Source organism: Capricornis sumatraensis, chromosome 6 (genome assembly GCF_032405125.1).
Source record: "Capricornis sumatraensis isolate serow.1 chromosome 6, serow.2, whole genome shotgun sequence".
In the NCBI taxonomy this organism is placed as follows: Eukaryota; Metazoa; Chordata; class Mammalia; order Artiodactyla; family Bovidae; genus Capricornis; species Capricornis sumatraensis.
In genome coordinates this window covers 46,589,655-46,614,373 of record NC_091074.1, presented here as the reverse complement: position 1 = coordinate 46,614,373, position 24,719 = coordinate 46,589,655, and the positions used below count along the sequence as shown (strand labels likewise).

The 24,719-nt window shown below is 38.4% G+C and overlaps 1 protein-coding gene across 1 annotated transcript in view; it reads left to right on the top strand.

Annotated features, from left to right (window-relative positions):
• The first annotated feature begins 2,314 nt into the window (after positions 1-2,314).
• UHRF2 (ubiquitin like with PHD and ring finger domains 2) overlaps positions 2,315-24,719 on the top strand; it is a 71,104-nt gene continuing 48,699 nt past the window's right edge. Inside the window, exons 1-3 of the mRNA XM_068974034.1 lie at positions 2,315-2,467; positions 8,821-9,054; positions 17,573-17,832. Of these exons, the coding sequence (XP_068830135.1) occupies positions 2,315-2,467; positions 8,821-9,054; positions 17,573-17,832 (647 nt within the window). The remainder of the gene's footprint in view (positions 2,468-8,820; positions 9,055-17,572; positions 17,833-24,719) is intronic.

The window sequence follows — 24,719 nt, the reverse complement described above, 5'->3', positions numbered from 1 at the left end:
TTAATCATATCAGTGGGCTCCTGTAAAAACCTTAATTTCTCCCTGGGGCCCACAAAATCTACTGCTTTGAATGCTAAGCTTCACACTCTGCTCTTCTCCATTTAGTCAAACTTTCTCTTACATGCAATTCCTACTGGACTGCAAAATTGTGTACCGTCAGTCTTTGCTTAAGCACTCTCTCCTCTGAGGGCATTCTGTACTTAACTAAATCTTCTCCATAAGAGCACAAAAATAATTGATTGTGTACCAGCTAGGGATAGGCACTATGCTGAACCCTCTACACTCTTTAGACATTACAAGCACCATTTTACATTGAAGAAACTGAAGTAAACAATCTCTCCAAGATCATATTTTAAGTAAAGAGCAAAACTGAGTTCACAATTCAGGCCTATCTCAACCTGTGAATTGATTATTTAAATACCGTCTTCCTTATAGTACACCATTTAACTCAGGTCAGGGTGTACCCCTGTCTTCCAGCTCACAGATTATTCTAGTCCCTCGTCTCTAATTCTAGTCTCTCATGTCTAATTGTTGCTTTAATCAAAAGCAGACTATTTAGTACTAAATTATTCTTTAATATTTTCATGCTTTCTAAATCTTATCTCAATTGGATTGTAAATTCTTTGTAAGCAGAGAATTAGAAAAAAATTTTCTTAACATGCTTCCACAGTGGCATAGGATATCCTATAATAGCAAATAGCTATCCCTTATTGGGACAGGTTACAAGCATGCTTAATAGTTACACATGTAATGAATACTCAGTATTTGCTTTACTTAGGAGCAGAGAAGATGAATCATATCTAGAAGATACAGCAAATGTAAAATTTCCAACAAGAGCAGAGACCAAGTCTGTATAGGTATTCCATTTTTTTTCTGTCCCTCCCCTGTTGGGCCATCTTTTTTTTTTTTTCTTTTTCCAATCATACTACTGGATCTCTGTACGGCAATTATTTCAAGTGGTTATAACAAAAATGCTGCTCTGCCTTTATGCTAATAATTTGCACCAGTCTGAATAGTCAGGTTATGGATTTTGGCAAATATTAAGTTCAAATCTTTTATATATGTATAATTTTATAATGCTCTCTTCCTTCTTATTTGAAGTAAGCGCACTGTTTGATGTCTTAGGTAACGTGCTTTGGGCCTATTTCTGATAATTTATTCCTAGTAGGATCTCTGGACTTCCTCAGAGGTGTGTAATTTTGCATCCTTTAAAAGCATTATCCACGACCCTGCAGTCCCTCAGACCAAATGTCGGGTAACTCAGGTCCACAATCGGTAACCGCGAAGGGCCCTCCCGGCGGCGGTACCAACACTTCCGAGGCCTGAGGCGCAGCGGGCCCGAAGAGACGATCCCAGCAGGCCCTTAGCCTGCCCGCCTAGGGCCGCCACCTCAGCTCAGCGGCGGGAAACCCCAGGATGCGGGTTTCCGCGCGAAGACAGCATTCGGGCCTGGCGGGAAACGACTTCGCAAAGCAGAAGGGTCCCCAGGGTCTTGCCTGGGTGGCCGGCCCAGCCAGGCCGCGTGGCTGACAGTGTCTGGCAAAGAGCGGTGGAGCGGGTTCATTTCCTGACGTGATTTCTCACAAATTTAGGCTGCACCCGCACGCACGCACTCCCCTTTTCTTGATCACATAAGTGCACGTCAGAATTTCTTATCTTTGGTGTGTTTTTGAGACCACAGAACCGAATCCGCTAAGCCTGAGGAATCGCGGGCGCCCTGGGTAGCGAAACCTGGACCAAAGCGGGAATCCGTGTGGGCGGCCTTGTAACCGCCAGACACCCCAAGGCTAGAGGGCGTGTCCAAGGCCCAGGTGCAGGCGGAGGCGCAAGTAACGGCTCTCGGCGGCCCCGCCCCTCTATCGCGTCCTCCCGGCTCCCTCCCATTTTAGTTCCCTCTGGTCTACAGCCTCTTCCCTAGTCGCTACCTCTTTAAGGCGGAGCCCGGCGTAGATCTCGCGAGATCCGGGTTGGCGCCGTGACCTCCATGTGGGAGCTAGAGCTCTATAAGTAAACACTCCGCGCAGCGCAGACAAGGCTGTTTCCTATTTGTGAGGCGGGGGCTGCAATAGCAACCGAGCTTCCGACTGGTTTCGTTTTCCTTCCCTCTCCAGCTCTGTTGGGCGGGCGCACGGTCTAGGATTCACCGCCGCCTGTCGGGCCCGGCGCCTGGTCAATCTTCCTCCCTTGTGCGCGCGCTCGCCGGCCAGCCGCTGAGAGCCAGAGCCGCCGGGGAAGCGGCGCGGGCCGGGCGGGGCGCGGCGCCCGGAGCGCAGGGGTAGACAAAGCGGAGCCGGCCCCTTCTCCCGGCGCCGAGATGTGGATCCAGGTTCGCACCATCGACGGCTCGCAGACGCGCACTATTGAGGACGTGTCTCGGAAAGCCACAATTGAGGAACTGCGCGAGCGGGTGTGGGCGCTGTTCGACGTACGGCCCGAGTGCCAGCGCCTCTTCTACCGGGGAAAGCAGGTAAGGCGCGCCCAACGCACTTCTCTGGAAGCCCTAGCAAGGGCAGCGGGATGCTTGGGCTGGGCGGGCCGGAGGGCTTGGTGTGCCGCGCGCACAGAGCGCACCTGGCTCCACTTCGGATGGGCAGCCCGCGAGGCTCAGAGTGCGGCCCTGGGCCCGCCTGTAGGGCGCAGCAGGGTCCCGGCCACCCGAGTTGCAGGTGCGCTTGGCGGGGTCGGAGGCGGGGGCGCTCCGAGCGCCGAGACCTACCGCCCTTGCCAAGCCGGTCAGCAGCCGCAGGCACAGCCCGCCAGAGTGCCTGGGGTCCCTCCTTTCCCGCGCTTGGTGGGGTCCGTGGCCCCTGGAGGGCGGGGAGGGCAGCGGGCTCTGGCGGCCATGCCGAAGTGTGGGTGGGGAGGGCAAGAGGCTCCGGCTCTCGGCCGTGCTGACCGGGCTAACGGCTCGTATCGCTTCCGTACCTCAGACGCGCTGCCGACTCCCAAGTGGGAGGGGAAACTTACATATTGCTCCCTATGGGGCACAAGATTGTAAGTCCGCCTCCTCACTGTGGAAGGGATTTGTATACACTGAAGATTCGAAGGGTTTCCAGAACTTCTGTTTGCCCACCCCACCTCCTTTCCTAGAATCGAATCTGTCGTATGAGAGATTAGAGACCTGCTGAAGAAGCTGTTGGTGTAACCCGGGACCAGGCTTAAACTGCCCAGTTTGGGCCAAGGAGGTTGTTCGAAGAGTGAAAAGCAGTACAAAAGATTTGTTTTGCTCTTATCCTTCACCTTCTACTAGAACCCTCACTCAAGCTTTTGACACAGTAATTGGAGCATAGCCAGCGGTACACACTTGAAGGCGAAAGTGTTTTTTGGCGGTGAGGTTGCCTGTGGGCGTCGCTGGTAGTTGAACGGTATGGCCTTGGTCTGGCCCATTGAAGATTTTTCCTACTCACATGGTCTGTATCAAGAGACTCAGACCCGTCCTATCTTTATCTTTTTCTTTTTAAAAAAATGTTAATCAAGTAAAGAAGTTGGCATCCTCCAGCTGATCATAGTTTGGCTCCAGTCCTGTTGTTTGAAATAAGTGTAACTCTCTTTGATTTGGTAGAAGTAGCCTTTTTTTTTCCTACAGCTTAGTGTTTGAAAGGAATATTTTTCTCCCCTTCGTAGGCTTACCGTTTGAAACTGTCCAGAAATTTCAGAGTAATGAGATTACACTCTGAGAGAGAAAGAGCCAGGGATTGTTTTAAGTAAGAAATATCATGGGCTTCCCAGGGAATGCAGGGGACACAGTTTGATCCTGGGCGTGGAAGATCCCCTGGAGGAGGAAATGGCAACCCACTCCACTATTCTTGCCTGGGAAATCCCACGGATAGGGGAGCCTGGCAGTACATTGGGTCACAAAGAATCGGACACGACTTAGCTACTAAACAAAAACAGCAAGAGATGGCATCTTTGATAGTAGTTTTATATTGATCTTCCAGTGTTTGACTTACAAAAACAGCTGTTCGATTTAAACTTTGCTTTAAAAATAAATGTATGTGTATTAAACTCTATGCAACTTTATATCGCTGTGCCTCCTATGGCTAATGCCTTTTTTATCTTTTGATCAGAAGTGAAAAGCATGTAATCAAGTCTATTGAATTTTATTTTCTAGCTAGGGACAATAGTACATAAATTCCCAGGATACTTTTTAACTTCACCAGAGATAGAAATGAAGCATGAAAATGTATTCTCAGGCAACACCTCTTAGCGTCTAATAATAAAAATATGATAAAAAGAAAATGTGCACCTGGCTGTCTTGAGGGAAAGGAAGGGATTGTGATAAATTCAAGGCAACAGAGTACATTTTCAGGACACCACGAAGCTATTCCAGGCTCATGGGAAAACTGTTGAGGATAACAACCTTATGTACTTCTTAGCCCAGGACAGTTGATAACTCTCTGCTTTGATTTCTCTATAACAGTAGGCAACTAGGAATTAGGAATGGACCTTGGGTTCCTACTTAGTTGGAGAGGGAAGAAAGATAGTGCTCCAGGTGTTTATTTACGAGCTGACAAGTAGCCATGGAGTGATTATTATCTCTGTTCTCCTTTGGAAATACAGTCTACAGTCCTTGGACAAGATAGTGTGTCTGTAGTAGGCTTCTATTGGATTGCTGTCAAAGACCTGCCCTTATCCTGTAAAATGCTCTTTTGAGAGTCAAAAGGAGAAAGGGCGGAATAGATCGATGCTACCTTTGAGAGTCAAAATGGAGAGAGAGCAAGGCTGTAAATTCCAGGTAAAGTAGGGTAACCTCATTTGGATATGGTTCTCTGAGAAGCTGAATTTGCACTCTGGAGGTCGGAATTTTTTTAAGGATGAGTTATATTGGTGAATCTAAATCTTTGAGAAGTCAGAGTTTTGTGCTTATTAGGCAAACACACTCCTTCCTCAAGATACCTTATGCTGCCACATAATGAAAAATGTCATAAATAAAAAAAACATTTACAGTGTCCATGATGTAAATTGCCTCCTCTTCCACCTTTGTATGTTAGGTCTCCTGCTTTTAATCTTTGATAAAGCATCAGAATCACTTGGTGGATATTTATTATAGATGTTCACTTCACCCTAAAATTGCAAGTGGTTGAATTTAACAAGACCCCAAGGGAGATACTGATGAACACCTGAGTTTGAAAGTGCATTTTGTAGGAATTCAGCCTAATACTAGTTTCTTACTGTTCAGAGTATGGTCCCTGGATCTGCAGGACCAGCAGCATTAGCTTCACCTGACCAGCCCCACTGTACTAGAATCTGTATTTTAACAAGGTCCCCAGGTGGGTCGGTATGCAAATGAAGCTTGAGCAGCGCTGTAATTGTGTGATTGACTCTACTTTTGAGAGTCAAAATGGGGAGAGCAGCAATTCTGGGCTGTAAGTTCCAGTTAAAGTAGGGTAACCTCATTTAGATATTCTTTGAGAGGTTGAGTTTGCTCCCTGGGGGTTTGTTTAAGAAAAGAGTTGTATTGGTGGATCTCTAAATATTTGAGAATCCAGAGCTTTTCCTACTCTGAAAGGATTCTCTTCCCTCTTCTCTTCCCTGTACCATTGTAGGAACTCTTAGAGTAGATTGTAGATGTGAAGCATGAACCAGAAGAAAGTTTTCTTTTGCCCCTGTATTCAGTTTTCACATTCAGTACAAAGTAAAAGTGTTTGCCTGCTTGAAAGACCGGGGAGGGGCGGGGGGGTTGGTGGTGGGGTGTGTGTTTGTAGTATATGTGCTGTGAAAGATAGATGGAAGTTAGTAATCGTCTCCACCTGCATCCCTTATCAGTAGCCTCTTGGTGTTTGCTTCCTAGTTTTCCCTTGCATCACAGCTGTAATTCTTACTGTTACCTATAATTTCTTAACTTCAACCCAATTCAAAGAAAAAAATTATAGGACTATCCCTGCATCTTTAATATTATAAATTCTTCAGCCATATCTTCTGGAATGGCAGTTCTCAAACATTCTACAATGAGACATTCATTAGTTAAATGCCTGAAACTCGTAAGTGTAAGTTTCAAATCACGAATCTGTTTCTCCCCTACTCAGCATAATTTAAGTGCAGGTAATTTTCAGTCTATACTTTTGTTAAATTTGGGAGGACTTTAGTACTTTTATTATTCAGTTGGCTGCATGGCTCCTGGAGAAGGGAATGGCTACCCACTCCAATATTCTTGCATGGAGAATCTCATGGACAGAGGAGCCTGGTGGGCTACAGTTCGTGTAGTGCTGAAGAATCAGACATGGCTAAGTGACTTTCACTTTCAGAATCTTAGTTCCCCAAACACGGAGTGTACTGCCCTTGGCAGTAGAGTCCTAACAACTGGACCACCAGGGAATTCTTGGTACTTTTAAAGTAACAAATCATTCCAACAGTCTTCACAACTCTGCACAACAGCAAAACTCTGAGGAACTTGCTATACAGTAGATGGATAATCACTATTTCAGAAAAACTTTTGAGAGTGCCTATGAATTAGGAAAGGACTCATCATCTGGGTAAAAGTGGCTATCTTAGCAAGCATAACTGATTGAGGAACAGTGGTTACAGGTTACTGTGGGCCTGATTTCTATTATACGGCTTCATATAGGTATCTTCATTTGGGGGAATGTCCTACCAGTTAGTTTTCATGTTCTGTGCTGTTAGGTGTTTTTTTTTTTTTTGGTGAGGTGGGGATGCTGTTGGAGACAGGCAAAATGAAGGTGTGAACGTGTTTTTTGCTTATTGAGGTTTTCCCAGTAGTTGAGGATTAGGAGTTCTTGTTTTTCTAATCAGATAAGCCATGTTAACATCTCATCCTGAAAAGGGCTTATCTGCTTACTGACTTGGGAGACTCTTTAGACTTATTTGAAAGAAGCATGTTAGCTAGTCTGTTAGATAATGTCTTGTTTAATTCCACTATTGGGAAATTTTAATTTCTCAATTCCTTGATCTGTTTAACAGTTGTGAACACCTGTGATGTGTTCAGCTCAGTCGTGTCTGACTCTTTGAGAGCCCATGCACTGTTGCACACCAGGCTTCCCTGTCTGTCACCCCAACTCTCAGAGTCTGTTCAAACTCATGTCCATCGAGTCAGTGATGCCATGCAACCATCTCCCATCCAACCATCTCATCTTCTGTTGTCCCCTTCTCCTCCTGCCTTCAATCTTTCCCAGCATCAAGGTCTTTCCAATGAGTCGGTTCTTCGCATCAGGTGGCCAAAGTATTGGAGTTTCTGCTTCAGCATCAGTCCTTCCCATGAATATTCAGGACTCATTTCCTTTAGGATTGATTGCTTTGATCTCTTTGCAGTCCTGTAATGTGTAGGATTGTTCTAAGTATGTTTTGGATTGCTTGAATTAAAGGTACTTATTTAATATACACTAGTAAGTTTGTCATTCAAAGACAGATTTTTATTCTTGTCTCTTTGGTTGACTTCTCACATATGGCCTTATTGTGTTAGAGGTGTGGATGGTGACAGATTACATACAAAGGGAAACATGGCTAGGGATTAAATTGGTTGTGTTTCCTGGGAAATGATAGTTCTGAGCCTTACAGAGTTGAGTGAAATGGCCAACTAAATTGTATAAAGAAACAAAATGGAGACTTAGTTTGCTAGGGCTTGCATAACAAAGTATCAAACCCTAGGTGGCTTAAGAGACATACTTTGTCCTACATTTCTGTTAGCTGTAAGCCCAAAGTCAACTTGTCAAGCAGGGCCATGCTATACTCTCGGGGAGAATCCTTTCTTGGTTCCTTCAAACAGCTTCTTGATGTTTTGATAGCAATCCTTGGTGTTCTTGTCTTGTAGATACATCATTCCAGTATGTTACTGTTTTCTCCACGTTTGTCCAAATTTCAACTTCTTACAAGGACACTAATCATAATGGATTAGGTCCACCCTTATCTAGTTTTAACTTGATGACCTCTGTTAAGATCCTATTTCCAGATAAATATGTTCACATTCTGAGTTACTTGGGATTAGAACTTCAACATATTTGGGAGGAGTGAGAGTGGGAATGGTGGATGCAATTCAGTCCTTTATAGAAACCTTGCCAAAATATGGATAAGTTACAAGATAATTTGTTCACTAGTCATCCTGGAATACTTTTCATAATTCAACTTGATCACCTTTACAGAAAACTTTGAGCAAGTTGGAGTAGCATGAGCAAGCATTGTAATCATTCATGCTTGAATTTTTTTCTACTTGGTTTTTAAAGTTGTTGCTTCAGAAAGATAAAATGGTTAACTAAATGTCTTTATGAACACAAAGTTATAAAACAATTCACTTTGAAAATTCACCTTTTGTTTCTTGTAGTGGATTCATTAAAATGCATAGAACTTGTTGAAGATGAGTTTTTCTGCCTAGATGATGAGATCACAGCAGCAGTGATAATATTTGGTTTCAGTGGCTGTCCGTTTTCCCTATAGTTTACATAGAATGATTCCTAAGAATTTATTGAGGTTCTGAGAAGATGCTTCCTAGGTGGCGCAGTAGTAAAGAATTCGCCTGCCAATGCAGGAGACACAGGAGGTGCGGGTTCAATCCCTGGGTTGGGAATATCCCCTGGAATAGGAAATGGCAGTCCATTCCAGTATTCTTGCCTGGAAAATTCCATTGACAGAGGGGCCTGGCAGGCTACAGTCCATGGGGTCGCAAAGAATCGGACATGACTGAGTGCACACACAGACAAACTGAGAAGATGCTGACATCAGCGGCCATAGGAATGGCTTCAAGATCACTAAATTGTAATGCTGAGAATTTTATATTAATAATTTGACTAGGGTATTTGGGTAACTAAGGATGTAAAAAGATCGAGTTTTGAGAGAAGCATTTTAATCTTTTTCTGTCCTTTTTTTTTCCAGTTGGAAAATGGATATACTTTATTTGACTATGATGTTGGACTTAATGATATAATTCAGCTACTAGTTCGCCCAGACCCTGACCTTCCTAGCACATCAAAACAGACTGATATACAGGCCAAACCCTGTTCTAATAGTCCGCCTAAAGTAAAGAAAACCCCAAGGGTGGGACCTTCCAGTCAGCTGTCTACATCAACTCGTGATTTTCTTATCGATCCTGGCATTGGACTATATAAGGTATGTTGTCTTCCTCAGACTTCTTGTTAATTGTGAGAATATAGATGTATTCTCTTCAGGATGCTGTGAATAAGTAAACATTGATTGCCATTTGAAAGTAAAGATTGGAGTTGTTAATATTCTAACTTTTTAAAAAGTAATATTGAAAAAACAGTGAAAGTTGTGTAGACATACTATACTCAGTGGTTCAGAGCATAAAAGCAAATACCTATGTAATTCCACCAAGGTTATGTAGTTGCTTTCTGAAGCCTCTTGTATGCCCCTACCAGAGTACATCTCACTCTCTCCCCCTCAGAAGTAAACTACTTGTTCTGACGTCCATGATCATTCCATTTTTCTTTAGTGTTACTAGTTATCTCTAAACAACATTTTGTATTGCCTATATTTGCAATTTTTCACATGTGGCTATATTTTTTCACTGTTTGTATTATTCCATTTTATTAACATACCATAATACATTTATCTAACCCATGATGAATAGATAATTGGGTTGTTTCCAGTTTTAGCTGTTATAAACAGTGCTGTTTTGAGCCAACTATGTGTATCCTGGTACACACGTTCAAGAATTTCTTTAGGAATTTTTACCTAGAAATAAAAATACTGCTGAAATTTCAATGGAAACTATATCTGTAGACCACCTTGAGGAATTGACATCTTTACAATGTTGAGTCCTTCATTATTGAAATGATAGATGTCTCCATTAATTTACATCTTTGACATCTTTTTCAGTTACTTTCCTCTTTACATACCTTTTATTTATTTCTAGTAGCTTTGTTTTTGATGTTATTATAAATGGTTACCTTTTAAAATTAGTTTGTTTGCTGTATAGAAATGTGATTGATTTATTGACCTTTGTTATCTAGCAACTTCTTCAAATTCTAGTGAACTTTGTAGAAATAATTAACACTTTTGCTTCATCTTTATCCTTATATTTTTTCATAATTCTTAATGGTTGAGGTAAACTGGGACCCAAACTTAAGTAAAGATTGGCAGACAAAATGAATCACATAAGAAATGCAGATCGAGATCTATGAAAACATGCAAACAGAGCCACAGAAAAGGAAAGAATCGAAACTGGTGAAGAGGTGTGTCAAAGCACCTGGCCTGGCTGCACTACACTGAATTGCTTCAAACCTATAAAGAATAATAATGATATCTAAATTGAGCCACAAGATTTTAAAAAAAAGGAAAGCTTTCATTTGTTCTATAAATTTAGTATAACAGTGATACTGAAAACATGATTATAAAAGCACATTAGTATCACTACATATTGATATAAAATCTCAAGTTATAGTTTACAAATAAAGTAATAACTATATATTAGAGGAACATACATTGACCAGGTGTGGTTTGTCAGGAAGTGGGATAGTTTATTGTTAGGAAACATTTAAATATAATTCATCATATTACTATAACCAAAGAAAACAAATGATCTAATTTGTTTTCTGCATCTAAATAAAAATTTGAATTTATTTCTGATTTTTAAAAAAATCCTTAGTAAGAGGAACAGATGGAATAGATGAATATTTTAAACCATACCCAGCATCATGCTTAATGGTGGGGAAAAGCCACAAGCATTTCCATTAAAGATAGAACCAGACAAACAAGCCTGTTAATGCTATTGTTTAACATCGTTCTAGAAGTTCTAGATAATACAGATAAGCACAAAACAAAATATTGTAAATCCTGGAGAAGGCAGTCAGTACTTAGGAATACCTGGTAAGCTGAGAAAATACATAAGAGCATTATGAGCCATTAGCAAAGTGGCTGTTTAAATATCAGTAGTTTTCCTTACTATGGTCATTTAATAAAGAAAAAAAATTATAGTAACAAAGCAAAAGTCTGGGAATAAACTTACATGATATATACAAAACATATAAATTAGTGCTTTTATATAATGTTCACAGTTCAGATCGAATTGTTAATATTGAAAGTGCACTTGCCAAATTGTCTGTTTCATTCATTGGTTTCATCCCTCTTTCAGTTACCAAAACTTTCTACTTGATAATTTTTCACATTATTTTAAAAATAAAGTTGTTATTTTAGAACAGTTTTAGATTTACAGCACAGTTGGGAAGATACTGCAGAGTTCCCATATAGCCTACACCCAGTTTGCCATCTTACATTAGTGTGGCACATTTGTTACAATTAATGAACCATATCTCCTTAGCATTTATCTGATGTCTTTTATGTTCCAGAACCCCATCTAGGTTACCACATTACATTTACATTAGTTTTATACTAAATAGTCATCTCCTTAGGCTCCTCTTGGCTGTGGCAGTTTCTCAGACTTTGTTTTTGATGACTTTGACAATTTTGAGGTGTATTGGTCAGGTAGTTGTAAAATGCAACATAAGAATATATTTTCTTCATCGTTAGACTGAATTTACATACTTGGGGAGGAAGAACACAGAGGTAAAGTGCTATTTTCAATGCTCAGAGCTACAGTGCTATTTTCAATGACATGTCTAGGGCACAATACTGTTGACGTTCTATTTTATAATTATTTAAGTTTTAAATGAATAGTAACTTACCATTGTGAACCTTAATCACCTGGCGAAGATGGTGTTACGTTTCTTCACTGTCAAGTTATTCTACCCTGTCCCCTTTTGCATACTGTATTCTTTGAGATTAAGTCACTATATGTAGCCCACTCTTAACACATTATTGCTGCTGCTGCTAAGTCGCTTCAGTCGTGTCTGACTCTGTACGACCCCATGGAGAGCAGCCCACCAGGCCCCTCTGTCCACGGAATTCTCTAGGCAAGAATACTGGAGTGGATTGCCATTTCCTTCTCTGTAACACATTATTGACTGGGGGATTTTTGCAGCAACTAAGGCGTGTGACCGGCAATTTGTTATGCAAGTGAATATTGAAAACATCCCTGCTGTAGTCAGTAACGTTCAGGTAAAAAAAACATATTATGCATCTGTGTTTAATAAGTTGTTAAGGAATGGAGAGTTAGGAACCCTCCATATTAAAGGACAGGTTATCTACAAAAGTTATTAGGAATTCTTTTACGTGGGTACTTGTCTCTTCTTCATTTTTTCGGTCATATATTTACACTAGTATTTTTTCTCCTGTGTCCTTTCCATATGCCCCTATTTGGGGTTTGAGTTTTGTTTTGTTAAAACCTTTCTTTCTGGCACTAGAAGGTGCTGCAGGCTCATCTTGTGTGTTTTCTGCCCCAGTCCTGCAGTCAACCATTTCTCTAAGAAGCCTTAGTTCCTTTAATTGGAGAATGGTATTGGAAGCTAATACCTAGGCTTTAGATATGCTCTTTGCTTCTGGCATGTCCCTGTTTTTAGGGTCCTCGGTATAGAAGGCAATGACACCCCACTCCAGTACTCTTGCCTGAAAAATCCCATGGACAGAGGAGCCTGGTAGGCTGCAGTCCATGGGGTCCCGAAGACTGAGTGACTTCGCTTTCACTTTTCACTTTCATGCATTGGAGAAGGAAATGGCAACCCACTCCCGTGTTCTGGCCTGGAGAATCCCAGGGACGGGGGAGCTTGGACTGCAGTCTATAGGGTCGCACAGAGTCAGACACGACTGAAGCGACTTAGCAGCAGCAGCAGCAGCAAGGAAATACATGTGTGTATGTGCAATAACTTCTGTATATCCATATATCTATAAATATTTATGTAACCATCTTTGTATATATTATGCTTACATTATTACATTTTAACTTTTTATGATGTAATGTAACCGTTTGGAAGCTGCTCCTTTTGACCTGGTTTGTTTGGGGCCATATAAGTATAAATGTGTTTTCATAGGAGGACCAGCTTATGTATCTGCTGGTCTGAGATTAATCAAAGTTAAACTCTTATGGTCAATTTAAATTCTCTGTTTAGCACACTTCTCAATACCCAACTGTGTCCCTTCCCCCAATCTAATTTAGAAAAGCATCATGAGAAAGTACTTCTCTTAGCAGATCTTTGTGTTTTATTTTCAGTGTTAGCACTTTGCTGTCAACTATTCCTCATACTTTCTTTTTTTAAACATCTTATATTTCATACTAATACATAGCATAGATGTTAAGGACTTGAGCTTTCAACTTTCATCAGACTTGGTTTCATGTTTCAACTCGGCCATCTTCTGAGTTGGACAAATTTGGCAAATAAGTACATTGTCTCCCCTTGCTCATTTAGAAATACACTTGGAATCTGGCACGTAAACTCTCAAAAGGCTAGTTATTTGTAAAGTAATATTTAGTCAAAGTTTAGTCAAAGCCATATTTAACCTTCCTTGTTAGTTAAAGAGTGCCAGTACAGATTTACTTGGTTTTTTGGATGAAGCCCAGTAATTGCTATAGGTATTTGAAATTTTGACTAGGGACTTTCATATAGAAGGAATTATTTCTGGATAGTTCAGTCATTGAATATTAAGGTATTTAGTATGTATTTGTACTAGGTACTAGAAATGATGGGTAAACAGATGATATTGCCATTGCATGGAATTCATGGAATCATACTAGATATTAACTTCGTTTTGGGCTAGCCTGAAAATGCTTAGAGGCTGCTACTTTTGATTTAAGTTTGCTTTGAATTTTGTCTGTTTTCCTTAGAGCAAGTCTCTAAATAGTAAGTATATCAAAATTTCATTGTTGTGTCTGAATTATTTAAAATTTGGGAAATTTTTTTTTTTCTCTTCTCATGAATTCTTACCTTTGTAATTTTTGGTTTATAAAGATTTTGCTTTATGGATGAGCAAACAGATATAGGGGCTTTCCCTTTTGCCTAAAAATATTTTTGGACCTCATGATTTGCAGGCACAAAAGGTAAATTAAATATTTTCAGGTAAGCATACATAAAACAGACTGTAACATTTAAACCTTAAGATGCAATTTTAATTTGAAGTTATTACCTAATATCAGTCTTGTTTTGCCTTATTTGGTAACTTTGAGCAGTATTTGGTCAGTTGTAGCTATCTTTTCATGTGTAGTAAGAAACTAGATATCACTATCATGTTTGGAGAACCTTTGGAAAATAGTGCAGAGGGCAGGGGTCCATTTATTCCCCTTGTACAATACATTGAATTGCTGACTCTAGGAAGTAGTTTATTTTCCGAAACCAGGTGGACTTCTGATGCCTAAATTGGTGTTCTGGTTTTTGTGGAAGCTGTGTATGACTCACATGAGGTCTCGCTGTTGAAATGACTCATTCTGGCTTAAATAATGACTGTTTAGCTTGCTGATAGTAAGCTTTCGGGGTTTACCTAAGTGTGTGGCACTGTTAAACTTTTTTATATGCCTATGCTCATTGTAGCAAATAAAGGAAAAGGAAAGTTATCAATAATTACTAAGTAAACATCATGGATTTCTTAGTATTTCCTGTCTTTTGTCTAAAGTACTATGCTGCTTTTTAAAATCTTTTTGGTCATGAAATGTAATAGACAATACAAATATGAGTAGAACTTAACAACCTATTATAAAGTCATTGTCCATAAATACCACTCAAATCAACCCCAGAAACTTCTCATGTACCCCCTCTTGATTAAACTTCCCTCTCCCTAGTTACTACTACTACCCAAGCTTCTATGGTAATAATTTCTTTGCTTTTTATTAATTTTATCCTGTTATTACCATTAAACAGCCTGATAATAACTTTTAACCTATGTCTACATCCCTATTTTTTCTCCATCTGAACTTTATGTAAATAGAACCATATTGTGTTTTGATTTGTAACTCTGAAGAAACATGGTATAAAGAGGAATCCTGTTCAGAGTTAGAGAAACCTTTATTAGCCCCCACTCCTAGCGGTATTGGAGAAGGAAATGGCAACCCACTCTGGGATTCTTGCCTTGAAAATCCCATGGACAGGGTATAGTCCATGGGGTTGCAAAGAGTCGAACACGACTTCACTTCACTTCTAGCTGTATATCTCCTGAGGGCAAGTGTTTTTCACTTCTGAACCTAATTAGGAAATAAGAATGACTTTGTATTGTAATTTTTAAAGGAGATAATGTATATAGCATTAAATGGATAATGTATTTCCTAAGCATGGTATAATAAGACTTAACTATGAGCTTTAATAAGTCTTAACATTGAACATATATTGATAATTAGTGGAAGGAGAGTTTTTTCATTTGTTGCTACTGTATGCTTGCTAAGTTAGCACGTTATACAAATTGTCACCTAATCTCAATACACTGCAAAGTATGTTACTGTGTAAAAGAAGCTGAGGCTGGAACAGGTTAAGGACTTTGTTCAAGGTTACATTTAGGAGGTGATAAGCAAGGACTTAAACCTAGGTTTATGTGCAGAGCTTGTGTGTTTTTCACAAAACATACAAAACTGGAGCTAGCTATGGTAAATCCTCAAGTATTTGCTGTTGGTGCTATTTTATTTTTTAATGATTTTTCCTTTCCTCTCATATGTGGAGCTTTTGTTTGGGGTGTTTTTTTTTAATCAAATACTTCGACATGAAAGACTCTTTTCTAAATGTGGCCAACTGTATATCTCAAAGATAGTACAAGTTTGGTTCCAAATGACTGCAAAAAAGAGAATACCTCACTAAAGCAGGTAACACAAGTTTTTGGTTTTCCAGTACATATGAAAATTACATTTACACTATTCTGTTAAGTGTATAATAGCATAATTTTTAAAAAATGTGCATACCTTAATGTAAAAATGCTTTACTGCTAAAAAAAAAGCCATCGTCTGAGCCTTCAGTAAGTCATGATCTTTTTTGCAGATAGAGGGTCTTGTGTCTATGTTAATGGCTACTGACTGATTAGGGTGGTCATAGCTGTGGCAATTTCTTAAATAAGATGACAATGAAGTTTGGCCACATTGATTGACTCTTCCTCTCACAAACAAGTTTTCTGTAGCATGCAAGGCTTTGAATAGCATTTTACCCACTTCTTTCAAAATTGGAGTTAACCCCCTCAAACCCTGCCACTGCTTTATCAACTAAGTTTATATAGTATTCTAAATCCTTTGTCATTTCAACAATCTTCACCACATCTTCACCAGGAATAGATTCCATCTCAAGACACCGCTTCTTTGCTCATTGATAAGGAGCAACTCCTTATCAATTTGCTTCACTGCGGGATTACAGCAGTTCACCTACATCCTCAGTATCCATTTCTAATTCTAGTTCTCTTGCTATTTCCATCACATCTGCAGTTACTTCCTCTGTGAAGTCCTGAACTCCTCCAAGTTCATCCATGAGGGTTGGAATAAACTTTTTCTAAATCCTGTTAATGTTGATATATTGGCCTCTTCCCATAAATTGCAAATGTCCTTAATGGCATCTAGAATGGTCAGTCCTTCCCAGAAGGTTTTCAGTTAACTTTGCTGATGCTGAGATCCATAGGAGGAATCACTATGATAGCTATATCCTTACATAATGTATAGCAATGTGCAGTAGCAAGAACATAATCCTTAAGGTTAAGGTGTCTTCAGATCCTAGTTTTGCATTTTATTAACTTCCATTTGGAGCAAGTTAACTTGTCAGAGCTTTTGTTTCCTTATCCTGTAAAATAGGATTTATTAATTATTAAGATTGTTAAACCTAACTGAAGTAGCCTTGCATAATATCTAGTATATAGGTTTTAACTTTTACTATATACTCACCCCCATCCCACCCTATATGATACCTTAAAGTGGTCTTAGACTCTCAGAAAGAGCTAGCTTGATTAGGTGATGATCTTGTATTAGTCATGTCATTTTTTTGTTTTTAAAGACTTAAAGTTGAAGGGACTTCTCTTGATTATTGCTCCTGAAAGGGCCTTAACCTTCAGACCAATTCCTTCGGTTTTTTGACAACATAATTTTTTTAAAAACCAGCTTCTTTAGGTAAATCTAAATTTCTCTGGTGTACCTGTTTTTCTGACACCTTGTTTTATACCTTTTGTTAGATTGTATGATTTAGTTCTGGAACATCTGCTAGAGTTGACTACATGTATTTTGCATCTTTATAGCTCTGTTCTCTTTATATTCGTCCTTTGTGGTAGTAAATAATGCATTTGCTAGTGAATTACTGTTGGTGAAACTTAACCCCATTTTGTATAGGGGGGTTCATTAAATTCTTTCCTTTGTACATGTGCACAAGTCCCTCTTTTATTTTTTGCTTAATACACTGTTTTCTGGTTGGTCTGACTGTAAGTTATCTGAAGGATTCTGAAGAAATTAACGGAGTAAATTAGTTTTACAGTCACAATGCTCCCAAGTTCTGGCTTTTTGTTAGTGACATTCTTAATGAATAACATGCCAGGATGACTCTTTGGTACACAAGAATTATATTTTAAAAGTCTAATATAGATAAGGATAAGGAATAGTTAAATACCTATTTCACTGAAGGATATTGGGAGGAAAGTTAATTTCATATTAGTAAATAACAGATTTGACAGTATAATCCAAAAGAATAATTTTGTTCTAATCTTTGAAATTACTTTTAACTTTTGTATCTGCAAATATTAACCATGATAACTCTCAAAATAACTTGAGTCATATTAAGGTTTTTGAAGCAATAGATGAAGTTACGCTTCATTAACTAATTTTAAACTTTTTTAGGTAAATGAATTGGTGGATGCCAGAGATGTCGCCCTTGGTGCTTGGTTTGAAGCACGTATACATAGTGTTACTAGAGCTTCTGATGGACACTCACGTGGCAAAACTCCACTGAAGAATGGCAGTTCTTGTAAAAGGACTAATGGAAATGTAAATCATAATTCCAAAGAGAACACAAAAAAATTGGACAATGTACCCTCTACATCTAATTCAGATTCTGTTGCTGCTGATGAAGACGTTATTTATCATATCGAGTATGATGAGTAAGTGCTCATGATATTGAGGACTTCATTCATATTTTTGTTTGCAGAAGCAAAATCTCCCATTTCAAGATTGTTTTCAAATAAGTCTGAAGAGATCATCCAGGAGTCATGTTTGGTCTAGTACCATGTTTTTGTTTCTGTTTAGTGGTTATAATAAGAGCTCCTTAACATTCAACATTTGGCTCATAAGTAGTTTGTGTTTGGTATCCTAATACCTGGCTTAATTTAATATGTAAGGTTTCTCTGTCTGGTCCTCTGGTATGTTAGGGCTTTTGCTATGCATTTTAAGAATATTTTAGAAAATATATAATAACGTGGGATGTAATAGTCTTTAGAATGGAGTTGAAATATTTTCTGAAAGCTATTGCTGAGTTAATTCACATAAAATTTATACATATAAAGGGTATAATTCACTGTCTTTAATATAGTCACAAGATTGAGCATTATCAAAAACTAATCTTAGAACACTTTTTTTATTTTCCCTCCAAAAAACTACATAAGCAGCAATCACTTTCCAGTCTCCCTCTCCCAACCAAATGTTTTTAAATGTTCACGTGAAAATAGTATTAAGAACTTGATTTGAGGGCCTAGACTCTTAACACTGAATTATCATCGTCCTTACTTATTTTTAAAATCCTACTATAAAATTTACTATGGTGAAAGATTTAGTATTTATTCAACACTACATAAACTTTTAAGTCTTCACTCAAGTGACATCTTCATATGTGTAGAAAATACGCAACCAAATATTTTCTCAAATGTAAGTTCAAGATTCTAAAAGGGTTGTAATTTTTCTTACAAAAATGGTATAAAAGACTTTGGTGTTGACACATATTTCCAGGATACCTGGAAAGGGCTCCAAAGTAGATCCATTTTATCTTTTCTGACACTTCTTATGGCTCTAACTAAGTTGCCAACATGGCTTATTTCAAATGGCCATCATACTGCTTTTTTTTTTTTAAACATAGTAGATGATAATAGAACCGACAGTTTAAATGAGTATTAAAATGTGGGATTGGCCAGGACTTGAAATATTGGTAAATCAAGGCTAGGATAGGAAGGGATTGGAGTTGGTAGGTTAACAGTAACCAGTCTCTGGGTTTATGAGTACCATGGCAAAGAGGCAAGACACTGCATTAGTGGGGGACTTCAGCTATCTGTATATCTGTTGTCAACAAGTAGAGCTCTTGATTTGTTTTGAGTGTTTATTTCTTAGAGAAAAGAACTCAGAAACCAGCTACTTGGGACTTGATTCTGGCCCATAAAGGAGTTATTATTTGGCCAAAAATTAATAATTGTATAGAATGGCACAGTGTGGATATAGAGTGACTTTTAAACACTAAGTGAACTAAGGCTTACTAAATTTTTACAGGTTTAGGGGCTCTTAGTTGGTTTTGGAATACAACTTTCCAAGGGATAGGCCTGAGTTTGGTATAATGTTAAAGCATAAATCACAGTATCTTAGCATTTATTTGACTGTGTATTTATTTGGTTGCACCAGGTTGGCATGTGGGGTCTAGTTCCCTGACCAGAGAAGGAACCTGGGCTCACTGTCTTGGTAGCGTAAGCCACTGGACAGTCCCTGGCTATTTTTTAATGTAGGAGAAATTTTTCTTGACTAGAGTGAATGTTAGTAAAAGGAAGTGTAAACCCAGAATGCATGAGAAGACTAAAATTATCTGTTCAAAATAATTTCACAGGATGGAATTATTTCAGTACTGGCAACTTAAGGAAAACAGTATCTGAACTTTCTTTGAGAAATAAAGTATCAGAAGCTTAATTTAATATGTATCACTTACATCTTCAAAAAGAACAAAGGACTATATGAAATAAAGTATGAAAATAGATGAGTTTCTGGATAAGAGTCCTAAATAACAAAAGGCTGGTGTAAGCACCTAGAAAGACCCATGACCCCATATGGATGTGATGACAAATCTTGTTAAAATTTCATTCTTCATGGTTATCAGAAAAGTTAAAAATTATAGTCAAGTTTATGTTAATTTCAATAACTTATTAAATAAGTCCTTACTTTCTTGGGTGGAGGATGCATTGACAAGAGACTGGCATATATGGCTTAGCAGTAGTAATACAGATTCTTACTGAATAGTAAGCTCCAACTTAGTCAGTAGAATGTAGCTGTCAAATAGTTACATTGTAAGGTGCTTGATTAGAAACAAGATAGGTAGAAGAAGACTGGTGTTCCTGTTGTACTGGGCTGATTATTCTCTACTTGGATATCTTTAGAACTCAAAATACAAAATCATCATGAAGAATAGCTGAAAGAACTAAGTATTTAGCTTGAAAAGACTGGGATCAAGATGGCTTTCATATTTTAAAAGCTCTGGGAGGAAGTTCTGTACAACACAGAAAGTAGGTTTCAGGATAACCTGGGCTTCCCAGGTGGCGCAGTGGTAAAGAATCTGCCTGCCAATGCAAGAGACGTGAGAGACATGGGTTCAGTCCCTGGGTCGAGAAGATTCCCTGGAGGAGGAAATGGCAATCCACTCCAGTATTCTTGCCTGGAAGACTCAATGGACTGAAGAGCCTGGTGGGCTACAGTCCATGGGGTCACAGAGAGTTGGACACTACTCAGCATGCACACAGTTCCCTTTAGAGATAACAGAAACTTCCTACCAGCCAGATCTCTAAAGATAGAGAATGGTCTGCCCTGAGAAGTAAACAAAAACAAGCATTGACCCGCTTTAGTCTTAGATGGCGGATTACTAAATACGTTACATTGCAAACAGAAATAATCCAGTCATTCTAACTTCAGTTTTCACTTTCAAAACAGTATTTGTCAGACAATTTTTTTGTACTTAAACTTAATAAATTCTAAGTACATATAGGCTGCGTTGATGATTCTGATATAGTACTATCATTTCTCAGTGACTTAATTCATTTTTCTCATAGAGTAAGTTGAAAGTAATCTGCTTGATTATTTCCAAACTCTGAGTGCAGCAGTGCATTTTGAACAACTTGTCATTTAGCCTTAGCAGAGGGATATGGTACTTGGGACCAAGGAACCTGTCAGAGGAATTCTTTGGGAATAAGTTTAAAATGGTGGTGTCGAGAAGTTAGTTTTATGGTGACCTACTGGTCCTAACATATTAACCAGTTCAGAGTTTAAAACAATTTTTACTCTATGAGAAGTGACATTACAGAATTATGATATAACTTACAAGGTTCATGGTTTCACCAGTCTAGTCCCAAAAGCCAGATCTAGTAGTTAACATTGTTATAGAATCTAAATGAAATCATTTGTTTCCTAATCTTACTTCATTTTTTCTCAAAATTATAGCTACAAATATTCTAAGTTCATAAAAAGCAGGTTATAATAAGAGATTTATTTGAAATGTTTTAAGGTTTCAGAGTTTTTACTGTTTGTAAGAGTCCCTTTTCTATAGATTCTTCAATGAACATAGACTGAATTTAGAGCTTCTTACTACAACTAATGTAAAGCAAAATCGTGGAGTTAACATCAGAGTACCTGATTCAAAAAACTTAAATGTGTTTGTGTTTTTTTTTAATGATTGTTGTTCTGACTCATCTAGCATCACTCTTGTCTGAGCAAGGGTTTTGTATTTTTAGAGTTAAACCACCCCATTAAGTACTTTGAGAGAAGGAGTTGGCAGTATAAATATTAATTCTAGACTTTAGAGATTTAGATCCAAAGGATTCTTAAATCTTTTGTAAAGTTTTTTAAATTCTTAAAAGCAGCTATGTTAAGACAAATCACACAGCATTCAATTTGCCCATTTAAGTGTAAAATTCAATTTTTTTTTTGTATATTAACAGGATTGTACAACAGTCACCACAGTCTAATAGAGAACATTTTCATCTTCCAAAAGCCTCATACCCATTAGCAGTCACTCTCCATTCCCCTACCTCTGCCCCCACCTCCTCCAGCCCTTTTCTCAACCCCTCTCAGCCATAGGCAATCAGGAATCTTCTGACTCTGGATGTGTGTATTCTGGACATTGCATATAAATGGAACCCTCTAATATGTGGTCTTTTGTGACTGGCTTTTTTTACTTAGTAAAAGTAAACAGGTTCATCCACGTTGGAGCTTGTGTATCAGTACTTTATTCCTTTTTATTGCAAATAATTTATTGCCAAACCACAGTTTACTTATCCATTTATCAGTTTATGGGCACTGATGTTTTCTTTTTGCTGCTATGAACCTTCATGTACTATTTTTTGTGGGGGCATTTTAATTTTTTGGTATGTATGTGGCAGAGGGATTGCTGGGCTGTATAGCAGTTATGTTTCACCTTGGGAAGAAGTGCCAGATTTATTTCCAGATGGCTGCACCATTTTATATTCCCATGAGTTATGTATGGAAGTTCCATTTTCTCCATATCCTCACCAAAAGCTTAACTACTTCTTGATTAAAGCCATCCTGTAGTGTTGGAGTATAACTGTATTATACTATATGTATATATTTATATATATTTGCATGTTGTATATATATATGTCATTTTATAGTATTGTAGGTATAATTGACCTACAACACTGTAGCAGCTACAGGTGTTGAATATAGTGATTCAGTATTTCTATACATCACAAAATGATCTTACTCCTAAAGTGTGTTTGTTGGAGAAGGACTATGCCTGATTGAAACTTTTTTTCCCCTAGTGATATTTTGGCAGAAAATAAAAGGAAGGTAATACAGGAAATTAAAAATGCATGAAGTCGTTATGGTCAAAGAAAGAGAAGATGAAAATTTTCTTTATTTCCTAGTTATATTGTGCTGTATATTTCCATAGCTTTCTAAAAGTTGTTTATTCCCGTTAGTTACTCTCTGTAGTTATTTAAGGTTTAAAATTTTTAAGGGTCCTAAACATTTAAATTCACAAAGCTATAACTGCAGTCTTGTGAGAGTAGAGATCCCAAAGCTATTGTGATGAAGAGCCGTGACCTTGACTGATGTGGAAGTAGATGAAAAGGGGCAGTCAGTTCCTTAGCATTTCTAGTAGTTTAATATGTCTATAGTGTAGCTTACAGGTACTTACATTAAGTCTTTTTTAAATTTAGGTTTACTTAATTACACTAACTCTTCTGTACCAGACTCTGAGCTAACTTCTTACTGGAATGTTCATATAATCTTTAACACAACTATAATGTTTCATTAACTCCCATATGAAGAGACCAAGACTTATGTAACTTGCCAGAGGTCACATATGTTAAATGGTCTGACTCAGAGCTTGTACGTTAACCAATATGCATTATTGGCACTGTGCCTAAACATGGTATATGTAATTGGTGGAAGCCTACGTGACTTCAAAGGTCAAACATTCTGTATGACCTAAAGACTGGCTTTCAACTCTGCCAGTGTTTTAAAGCAGACCGCACTCAAAACTTTGAGTTCAATCCTGGGTAGCTGAGGGCACACTACTGAGTTTATACTCATCACTTGGCTGCTTTATCAACAGATAAAGGCTTAAGTCCTTACCCTGCTTTTGTATTAAGAAACATCTGTTCCTTGTGGATTTGGTTTAGATTCATTTTAATTAGGCTAGTGGTTCTCAACCCTACTTCCATGTTAGTTGTCTAAGAAGCTTTAAAAATATCAGTGCCTAGGACCTACTCCCAGAAATTCCTATATAATTGATCTTTGGGACTTCCAAGCATTGGTGTCTGAAAAGTTCCTCTGGGATTCTCATATGTAGCCATAGTGAGAACTATGGCCTTAGAACAGTGGTTCTCAAAGTGTAGACCTGGCTGGGAATGTGAGCATTATACTTGCTAGAAATCCAATTCCTTGTACTTAACTCCAGATATAATAAGTTGATCTCTGTAGGTGGCCCTGCAATCTGGGTTTTAATATGTCCTCTGGGTGGTTCATATGTATACTCAAATTTAAGAACCACTCACTCATTGCCTTTTGCCCAGCTTTATCATTTGCTATCACATACCTGCCTCTAAAGACCAATATGAGGGAAAGGGGTTGATATGACAATTTAAATATAGTAACTATATTAAAGACTGGAGATGATACACAATGCCTGAGGAACCTGAGTGTTCATCTTTTAGTACCTACATAGGTGGCATATGACTTGTTGAATTTTCCATTTTGTTTATATAGATAAAATTGTTAGTTAAGTCTTTTTTCTATTAATAAAAGAATTGTATTTCATTTAAGCTAAATGATCAATATCACTTAAATGAGGGCCCATATTCCACTATGCAGTCTTTGTGCCAGCTTGGCTAACATAGGGAAGCAATGTCCATAACATGTTTGTGGAGAATTTATCTTTTATGATATATTGGTAATTTTTTAAATTTATTCTTTATATATATAAATTTTTTTAAACTGAAGGATAATTGCTTTACAGAATTTTGTTGTCTTCTGTCAAACCTCAGCATGAATCAGCCATAGGTATACATATATCCCCTTCCTTTTGAACCTCCCTCCCACCTCCCTCTCCATCCCACCCCTCTAGGTTGATACAGAGGCCCTGTTTGAGTTTCCTGAGCCATAGGGCAGATTTCCCTTGGCTATCTATTTTACATATGGTAATGTAAGTTTTCATGTTACTCTCTCCATACACCTCACCCTCTCCTCCCCTCTCCCCATGTTTGTAAGTCTATTCTCTATGTCTGTTTCTCCACTGGTAATTTTTTTTAGCCAGTTAATGTTTTGAGTTTTGTGACAATTTTAGTATGTTAACATCATTCACATACTGTTTCTTTTGACTTAATAATTTCTCTGAATTCCCCAAACTTGCACTTCCTCTTAAGAACTCAACCCAGATCATATAAAAGGAACTTGGTAGTAGTATTTGCAGAATTAGCTCCAGAATGACTGTTTAAAAGTATACTTTATTTCTTCTCTCTGTTCCATCATCCATTAAGTATTGGTAAATTCTGGAGTGGGGGCCAACACT